We start from the raw sequence: 10298 nt of genomic DNA, 5'->3' as shown, positions 1-10298 counted from the left end.
TAGCTCATAAATGATCCATTTCACCTAAGTTAGCTCAAAAACGATCCATTTGAACTAAGTTAGCTCATAAATGATCCATTTCACCTTAGTTACCTCAAAAACGATCCATTTGACCTTAGTTAGCTCATAAACGACCCATTTCAACTAAGTTAGCTCATAAATGATCCATTTCACCTTAGCTAGCTCATAAACGACCCATTTCAACTTAGTTAGCTCATATATGATCCATTTCACGTAAGTTACCTCATAAATGACATACTCTTCTTGTTGTAGTCTTCTTCTTGTTCTACTCTTCTTGTTCTAGTCTTCTTCTTGTTCTACTCTTCTTCTTGTTCTACTCTTCTTGTTCTAACTTTCTTATTTTTCATTTTGCAGATTTCATTCACTTGACGAAAGCTTGCATAGATGGAGTGCTCCTTATCCCTTTCTCTATTTCTTTTGTATCGTTGAACTATGCATGTATCGTTGGATGAAACTATTGTAATATATATGGTTGGATGCCTCTATGTTGAACTTGTTATGTATGATGGAACTATGCATGTAATATATATGGTTGGATGATGAAGTTATGTGTTGGATATCTTATATGTTTGCTCTGTATTGGCCTTTTGAAATATATCTATATATGTCATATATATTTGTGATGAAAATTGTTGGATTTAATAAAAAACAGAAAAAAGAGCCAATATGCAGGCTCTTTGCCGTCTGCCACCGACGGCAACGGGCTCTTTGCCGTCAGCCGCGGACGGCAAACAAGCCACGTGGCAGCCAGCTGTGCTTCCTGGGAGCTGACCCATTTGGTCAGTTTGCCTACAGTGGCAGACGGCAAAGAGTAAACGAGTTTGCCGTCAGCGGCGGACAGCAAAGGCCTGCCATGTAGTGACGTGTAGATGACATCATACGGCGGACGGCAAAGGCACTAGAAAGTTTGCCGTCCGTGGCGGACGGCAAAGGCCTACCGTTAGCCACTTAACGGACTGAGAGCACAATTATTGCCGTCCGCTGCAGACGGCAAAGGGCCTTTGCCGTCAGCCGCCAGGAAGCAGACGGCAAAGTAGCTGTTTACCGTAGCCTACTTTGCCGGAGCCTTTTGCCGTCCGCGGCTGACGGCAAAGGCCTTTGCCGTCCGCCGTTCATGCCTTTGCCGTCCGCCATGGCAGACGGCAAAATAGTTGATTCCTGTAGTGAAAGCATTACAGGGCGATTGCATTGCATACAATCAAGCGACAACCATATGGCTCCTGCCAGTTGCCGATAACTCGGTTACAAAACATGATCATCTCATACAATAAAATATAGCATCATGCCTTGACCATATCACATCACAACATGCCCTGCAAAAACAAGTTAGACGTCCTCTACTTTGTTGTTGCAAGTTTTACGTGGCTGCTATGAGCTGAGCAAGAACCATTCTTACCTACGCATCAAAACCACAACGATAGTTTGTCAAGTTAGTGATGTTTTAACCTTCTCAAGGACCGGGCGTAGCCACACTCGGTTCAACTAAAGTTGGAGAAACTGACACCCGCCAGCCACCTGTGTGCAAAGCACGTCGGTAGAACCAGTCTCGCATAAGCGTACGCGTAATGTCGGTCCGGGCCGCTTCATCCAACAATACCGCCGAACCAAAGTATGACATGCTGGTAAGCAGTATGACTTATATCGCCCACAACTCACTTGTGTTCTACTCGTGCATATAACATCTACGCATAAAACCAGGCTCGGATGCCACTGTTGGGGAACGTAGTAATTTCAAAGAAATTCCTACGCACACACAGGATCATGGTGATGCATAGCAACGAGAGGGGAGAGTGTTGTCTACGTACTCTCGTAGACCGAAAGCGGAAGCGTTAGCACAACGCGGTTGATGTAGTCGTACGTCTTCACGATCCGACCGATCAAGTACCCAACGCACGGCACCTCCGAGTTCAGCACACGTTCAGCTCGATGACGTCCCTCGAACTCCGATCCATCCGAGCTTTGAGGGAGAGTTTCATCAGCACGACGGTGTGGTGACAATGATGATGTTCTACCGACGCAGGGCTTCGCCTAAGCACCGCTACGATATTATCGAGGTGGATTCTGGTGGAGGGGGGCACCGCACACGGCTAAGAGATCAATGATCAATTGTTGTGTCTCCAAGGGGTGCCCCCCTCCCCGTATATAAAGAAGTAGAGGAAGGGGAGGGTCGGCCCTCTCTATGGCGTGCCCTAGGAGGAGTCCTACTCCCACCGGGAGTAGGATTCCCCCCCCCCCCTTCCAAGTAGTAGGAGTAGGAGTCAAGGAAAGGGGAGAGAGAAGAGAAGGAAGGAGGGGGTGCAGCCCCTCCCCCTAGTCCAATTCGGACTAGGCCTTGGGGGGGCGCGCAGCCTCTCCTCTCTCTTTCCCCTAAAGCCCAATAAGGCCCATATACTCCCCGGCGAATTCCCATAACTCTCTGGTACTCCGAAAAATACCCGAATCACTCGGAACCTTTCCGATGTCCGAATATAGTCGTCCAATATATCGATCTTTACGTCTCGACCATTTCGAGACTCCTCGTCATGTCCCCGATCTCATCCGGGACTCCGAACTACCTTCGGTACATCAAAACACATAAACTCATAATATAACCGTCATCGAACTTTAAGCGTGCGGACCGTACGGGTTCGAGAACAATGTAGACATGACCGAGACACGTCTCCGGTCAATAACCAATAGCGGAACCTGGATGCTCATATTGGCTCCTACATATTCTACGAAGATCTTTATCGGTCAAACCGCACAACAACATACGTTGTTCCCTTTGTCATCGGTATGTTAGTTGCCCGAGATTCGATCGTCGATATCTCAATAACTAGTTCAATCTCGTTACCGGCAAGTCTCTTTACTCGTTCCGTAATACATCATCCCGCAACTAACTAATTAGTTACAATGCTTGCAAGCCTTATAGTGATGCGCATTACCGAGTGGGCCCAGAGATACCTCTCCGACAATCGGAGTGACAAATCCTAATCTCGAAATACGCCAACCCAACAAGTACCTTCGGAGACACCTGTAGAGCACCTTTATAATCACCCAGTTACGTTGTGATGTTTGGTAGCACACAAAGTGTTCCTCCGGTAAACAGGAGTTGCATAATCTCATAGTCATAGGAACATGTATAAGTCATGAAGAAAGCAATAGCAACATACTAAACGATCGAGTGCTAAGCTAACGGAATGGGTCTAAGTCAATCACATCATTCTCCTAATGATGTGATCCCGTTAATCAAATGACAACTCATGTCTATGGCTAGGAAACATAACCATCTTTGATCAACGAGCTAGTCAAGTAGAGGCATACTAGTGACACTCTGTTTGTCTATGTATTCACACAAGTATTATGTTTCCGGTTAATACAATTCTAGCATGAATAATAAACATTTATCATGAAATAAGGAAATAAATAATAAGTTTATTATTGCCTCTGGGGCATATTTCCTTCAAGGTTTTCACCCTAGAGAAAAACCAAGCTCTCAAAACAATACCTTCAACAAGGCAATTGTCAAGCACAACCAATGAATACCAGACCTTAGGTCATGACTCGGCACCCGGGGAGCACCACCAAAAATGAAATTCTCCAGTATTGTCACCCTCCACTTGATATTGCTGCTACTGAAAGTTATCAAAGACATGGCTGACTCCATCGCCTTAAAGGCCCCCTCCGCCTTACTGAGCTTCCGATCTCAACCATCAAGACTTTCTCCGCCGGTGTCTGTGCCATGGAAATCGGGATGCGGACATGTCTCATGGTGTCAACAAAGAACAGAGCTTCGTGCCACTAATGTAACTTTAGTAACCGTAATCTGGGTATTCCAGTCCGGTGACCAAAGTGAAACACCTTGGAGACGAATCCAGTGACAGCGTTAATTGCGTGTATTTCGTTTCTCGAGGAGACAGATCGAGGCATCGCACCGGAGAGGACGACATATAAGTTCTGGGGTATCCCTGCCTCAACGCATCGGCAGACGACGTCTATCTCCCCTGATGGTCCTCTCCCTCTGCTGCCGGACACGGCCATCTATCCTCCATTGTTCGCCGGGGCGGAGACAGGGAGGGGCGAGCAGGCACTAAGACCCCTGCCAATCGCTCGCCCCCGTCAACAAATTTTAGCAGGCACGCTAATGAACGGCTGGCCGCAGCTAATTAGTCATTAGCCCATGTGTTAATGCTTAATGAACCAGCGCCAAATTAGAGGATCCCAAAGCCCAGCAGGCAATGGCCCATGTCGTGTCCCCTCAAAAAAAAAAGGAAACCCATGTACGGTCGTGGTTGGATACAAAAATCGATCAGATGTGTTATGCACTTCCGCTAGGGTTTTCCTCCTGCCGCCGGTCGGATATAGGAACTTCCGTTTAAACTTGATTGTCGCCGTCATCCTAGAGCATAGCAGCTGCTGCTGCTAGCGCCTAGCGCTTGAGCACTTGGCGGAGCATCACAGCATCGGTCTTGACAACAGTGCGTTCGCCCCGCACCGTCGTCCACGACGGATTCTTCCTCGTGGTCTTTGAATCTGGCGGCGCAGCTCAGGCGAGTCAACCCCAAACTTAAGGTATATCATTACGAATTTAATATTACTGTTTAGAAAAAAAATACTGTTAGACTTCTAAAGGTTATCTTATGTGTCAGTGTTTTTGCTTGATCTACTATAAGTTTTATCCTAGTTAGATTAATCCAAAGTACTAGCTAGGATTTTTTACTGTTGGTTAATCATTCTCACCTCGTATGCATGTTTCTGACCTATCGATCTACCGCTCCAGGTCCAGGCTAGCTTGTCGATCGGACATGGCGTTTGCTGGCATGTCTCTCGTCACCGCTGAGGGCAAGCTGTGCACGTCCACCGTGTCGCCCATCGACTCCCGCGCGGCCAGCGGGTACCACTGCTCGCGGTCGAAGGCTTCTCGAGAAACAAGACACCAACCGGCCAGTACATCAGATCTCTTACTTTCTTGGTTGGAGGCCGCCGCTGGTATCTCAACTACTCCCTCCGTTCCTAAATATAAGTCTTTGTAGAGATTTCATTATGAACCACATACGAATGTATATAGATGCATTTTAAATGTAGATTCATTCATTTTGCTCCGTATGTAGTTCATCTAGTAAAATCTCTACAAAAACTTATATTTAGGAACGAAGGGAGTACTACCCTAATGGCTGTGACTACCAGTGGGACGGTTGGGTATCGGTTTCTATTGGCCTTGAGGACGACGAATATGATGACGCTGACGATGATGAGCAAAGGCAGCCCGTGAAGGTCCGGCTTGCCATCTGTTTGATTGACCAATTTCAGTGGGATCAGTCAATATACATCCATGAATGTGAAACAGAAGATTTCGTTCTCAATCCTGTAGTCTGCGATAAAGATTTCATAAGAAGATCTACGTTGGAAAGATCTTCGCATCTCAAGGATGACAGCTTCATCATCCGTTGTGACGTCATTGTACTTGACGTCAAGGCTGACGTCAACACGGAGGTTGGCGCTACCACCATCGTTTCTCAGTTCATCCAAGTCCCTCCTTCGGACATGGCAATCCACTTCAAGGATCTCCTCATGTCCAAGGAGGGTGCTGACGTGACGTTTGAGGTTGGCGGCGAAGCATTTGCTGCGCATCGATGTGTGCTTGCAGCGCGATCTATGGCCTTCAAGTCACAGCTGTTTGGTGACACTCCTGGTGGTGCTACTGTGAAGATCGATGGTATTGAAGGAGAAGTGTTTAAGAGCATGCTAACTTTCATCTACACCGACACATTGCCTTTACCTGACTGGAATAAAATACAAGTGTGGACACCAGAGGGAGCCCCAAAAGCAGTCCAACATGTAATGTGGCTGCTGCAGTTGCTTGAAGCTGCGGAGAGATATGATCTCCATAGGCTGAAGTCGATCTGCCAAGAAGAGTTGGGCACCAGCATTCAGCTGAACACAGTAGCGGAAATCATTGTTGGAGCTGAGCGGGGACGCTACCGTTGGTTGAAGGAAGAGTGCTGGGAGTTCATCAAATCTAACACAACCGTGCACACAGTTTTCACAGCTGAGGAGATTGAGCAGATCGTCAAATCCTGCAGCGCCTCCGTTCTCAACAAGCTCCTCTCCAAGTTTGCTTCCTAAATTTCTCAAGCAAACCTATGGATTTGTATTCTGCGTACGCTGCCTTCCAAATAAGTCTTATGTATCGATCCAACCCGAGGTTAAGCTGTCGCATTTCTTTGTGTCGTAGTAGTGACTGGATCATCCGGTAGCTATATATATGCTGCTGTTATATATCTTGCATGTTGCAACTTGGTGTTGATCATATGCAGTAATAAATCTAATATACGGAATCAATAACTTCCGAACGTCCAACTTTTACGCTCTCGCCCCGAACGACCTTTTGATCGTAGGATGTCAGCACTGATCCTAAAGCATGTTAAAGCAGAGGTCCACGGCCACGTCAGCTAGTGAAATCGTTCGGTAAAAGTGATCCTCATCCCGAACGATGCTTCCTCCCCTGCCACACGCTCTCTTCATCCTTATCCTTTCATCCCACACACACTGACCCAGCCACCGCAGACGGTGAGCGGACCGCGGAGGCCGACCGCCGCAGCTGGCTGCGATACTCGCCGGCGCCGAGCACCTGGCCGGCGTGCTCCGGGTCCGAGCCGAGCGTCTCCATCTGCTGTCGTGGGCGGAGGCCGAGGGGCGAGTGACGCGGCGGTCACCGAGGCCGCCGCCATCTGCGCGCTAATCGCCGTCGCCGAGCTGACCGTCCCCGACGCCATCGGAGTCCGCCATCGCTCCGAGCTGCGTCTCCTCCGCCGCGCACCTTCGCACCCGTCGTGACGGCGCGGCTGGAGGCGACGGCGCCGTCCAGCACCTTGGCGCCCTCCTCCTCATGAGCGACGGAACACTCCTCGTCGTCTCCTCCGGCTTATCGGACGCCGGGGAATTTGTCTATTGCGCGGCCGCCCGGAGGCGAGGGCGCCATCCTGCACCGCGACACCCTCCGCCGTCATGTCTCTCCTAGCACGGTGACCAGGCGATGCCCATGGGCGACGGGACCCTCCTGCTCGTCTTCTACGGGCGCTGCGGTTGCCGGGAATTCTAGGCCGGAGGCCATCACGCGCTATTTTTTGCTATCGCTGCTATGTGTCACTACTATCAGGTAGTGAGACGCCTGCAGGTATTCAGGTGTCTTCCTGTTCTCCTTCTTCTCTTCATTTTTTCTTTGTGAAAGGGGCTATGTTAGGTGAAAATGATGGCAATTTTTAGTTGATGCTCATATTCATTTATAGTCTATTTTAGGTGCAGATGATGATAGAGCTATTTAGGTGCAGAAGATGGCAAATTTGAGTAGAACTTGACATTTTTTGTGCAGAACATAGCAAATTATCGAACAACTTTTAGTATATTTTCCATTCCTACTATTTAGTGTACTTAGATTCTTGACTCACTTGAGTTGATGTTGAGTAGAACATCGCAATTCTGTTAAAAATATCATAGGTGGCAAATTGAGTACAGTGTGACATTTATTTTCATTCTCTACAATGGATCATGGCAATCCACACACCATGGCAATTTTTTCTCTTTTTTTGCCATGGCAAATTTGACACTATTATTGCCATGGCATTTTCACTTTTAATGACATGGCAAAATTTATTTTGCCATGGTCCATGTGATATATTTGCCATGTCAATATAGTTAAGTTTCCCATGGCAAGTTCCACGTGTTTTTTGCCATGGCAAATTAAGATGTGTTATTACGGGGTGTTTTGCCGTTAAAAACAAACAATTTTTTTTGGAAGTTTCTAAAACAGGGCAATCTTGCCATCCTTAAAATAGTTTGCCACCATTTTCTTCAGATGTATGCTAGATTTTATTTCTCTAAACGACAAACTTATTATATGGACCATGGCAAGTTTAATATAGCCTGATGCATGAAATGAATCTGTAGATGCACTCGTGCTAGCTGCCATTGGAACATGGCAAATTTGTAGATAATGTCGAAGATGGAAAATTTGAGTAGAATATGACATTTTTTTTGTGCACAACATGGCAAATTATCAAACAAGTTTTAGTAGATTTCCCATTCCTACTATTAGTGTACTTAGATTCCTGACTCACTTGAGTTGATGCTGAGTAGAACATGACAATTTTTTTCAAAATGTCATAGGTGGCAAACTGACTAGAACGTGACATTTGTTTTCATTCTCTACCATGGCAAATTTATTTTGATGGATCATGGCAACTTTTTTACTCCATTTTTTTGCCATGGCAAATTTAATTTCATTTATGCCATGGAAAAATTCTTTAATTAACATGTTCACAAACATGCAAACTTGCCATGGCAAAGTTGTAGGTGTTCAAAACCATGGCAAACTTTGCCATGACAACTTAAGGTGTTAAAATACATGCCATGATCTTGTAGATGTTCAAAAATTTAGGAAACTTGCCATGGCATTTTAAAATGTTCAAAAACATGGCAACCTTTAATATGTGCAAAAACATAGTAAGTTCTTTTAATTAACTTTGTTCAAAAACATGACAAACTTCTTTAAATAACTTGTTGAAAAACATGCAAACTTGCCATGGCAACTAAAGATGTTCAAAAACATGGCAACATTATAGATGTTTAAAAACATTTGCAAACTTGCCATGGCAATGTAAGATGTCAAAAACATTTGCAAACTTGCCATGGCAAAGTTAATATGTGCAAAAACATGGCAACGTTTTTTTTAATTAAGTTTGTACAAACACATGGCAAACTTCTTTCACTAAGATGTTCAAAAAATATAGCAAACTTGCCATGGCAACAAAAGATGTGCAAAAACATGGTAATCTAAGATGTACAAAAACTTGGCAAACTTGCCACGGCAACTTCTTCCTTTTTTGTGAACTTCGTAGTGTTGGCAACTTTTTGTATTGTAAAGATGCAGATTTGCTATGACTTCTTCCTTTTTACGCCATTTATGAAAACATAAACTTGAACATGGCAATTTCTTTAATAGAATGGCAAAAGACCATGGAAAATTTGCCGTGTAGAAGTCTAGTAGTTCATTAGTTTACAGAAAAACTGTTGCTAAAAAAAGGTACAGAAAAACTGAGCATTTTTACTAGTCATAACTTAACATGGGCCTTTTTTTCACAGAAAAAAAGGCCTGTAGGGCCCGGTGGATGGGGCGTTCGCGCTGGTTCGTTCTTCTCCCGAACGAAATCGTTCGGTCGATGCCCCAGCCCTCCCGAACGAGTCGTTCGGGCCGGGGTGTCTACAGCCCGAACGTCCGGTACTTATCGGCGTCCCTAATATATAGTATATGTGCCTTGTTTTCCTCATGTTTTATTTGTGTGCGCGCGTTAATTTAACTGTTGTGCATGACTGTATGACCAGCTAATTCAATCAGCTGCAATCATGAACGAACGTGCAGAGTGCAGTTTCGTTAGCATCAATATCTCCTTACGCTAAGCCGTTCCTACGATGGCTCTCGCAGGAGCTCCGTGTACAGTGTGGCTGTTGCATCCAGTCGTCAGTTGAATATGCTCTTAATTTTGGTTGACTTGTGAGCTTGGGTTGGTTTCAGTTGGTTTGGGTGGAGAAAACAACAATGGTACACTTTCACTCTTTTGTGTTGCAGTAATCAGCTTGACCTGTTTCAAGAGATGAGCGGATCATATCCCGACCCGGATGCCTCCTTGATAACCTAACTAACCCATGCTCTGCGCAAACACCACTGAAGAAACAAAGTTCTACTATTTATTTATTTTTTTGCCGGAAGACGTGATTTCTGGCTTTCTGCTGGAATTTTAACGAGCAGTTTCAATGTTGAACCAGGCCGGCTCGCTTGGGCCTTGCCTCCTAGTGACCGAACCCTCCCGTCCCCACGGCCCCATAACGTATGGGCTTTTGTTGTTTCGTTTTTTTCCTTTTTGCGGAAGGCTTTTGCTATTTCAACCCCACCAAACACAGAGATTTCTGATTTCTGAACGGACTACCGTGTCCACACAACAACACATCGGTCGGGGCGCGCGACACCTGACGTCCTTGTCCATGCCCAGCTACAGCACAGCACGAGGATGAAGAAACGCAGCAGCTGACCGGCGTGAGTGGACTCGGCTCTCCGCTCTCGTTCCCCTCCCCTCGCCATGCCCGGTCCTTCCGTGCTCCAGACCAGGGCGGGCGCATGCATGTGCCTGCCACATGACACCACGAGCACGAGAAGACTGTATGCACCAAGGAAGACCCAGACCGGTTCTCCCTCGGCTGCTCGGCCGCCGTCAGCGCCAATGTCATCGGTGACGCGCGCGGGC

At 46.3% G+C, this 10298-nt stretch overlaps 1 protein-coding gene and 1 long non-coding RNA gene across 2 annotated transcripts; both read left to right on the top strand.

Annotated features, from left to right (window-relative positions):
- The first annotated feature begins 4805 nt into the window (after positions 1 to 4805).
- LOC109777400 (BTB/POZ and MATH domain-containing protein 3-like) lies at positions 4806 to 6126 on the top strand. The gene is made up of 2 exons (XM_073505794.1): positions 4806 to 4894; positions 5157 to 6126. The coding sequence occupies exons 1-2, from the start codon at positions 4806 to 4808 to the stop codon at positions 6124 to 6126; spliced, it is 1059 nt and encodes a 352-aa protein (XP_073361895.1).
- A 660-nt stretch (positions 6127 to 6786) lies between these two features.
- LOC109777402 (uncharacterized) lies at positions 6787 to 9549 on the top strand. The gene is made up of 3 exons (XR_012190161.1): positions 6787 to 7177; positions 9142 to 9277; positions 9382 to 9549. It is a non-coding gene; the product is annotated as an uncharacterized lncRNA (long non-coding RNA).
- The last annotated feature ends 749 nt before the right edge of the window (positions 9550 to 10298 follow it).

The sequence above is a fragment of the Aegilops tauschii genome, chromosome 7 (assembly GCF_002575655.3).
Source record: "Aegilops tauschii subsp. strangulata cultivar AL8/78 chromosome 7, Aet v6.0, whole genome shotgun sequence".
Lineage (NCBI taxonomy): Eukaryota > Viridiplantae > Streptophyta > Magnoliopsida > Poales > Poaceae > Aegilops > Aegilops tauschii.
Note: the sequence above shows the minus strand (reverse complement) of the source record. Positions and strands in the feature narration are given on the sequence as shown.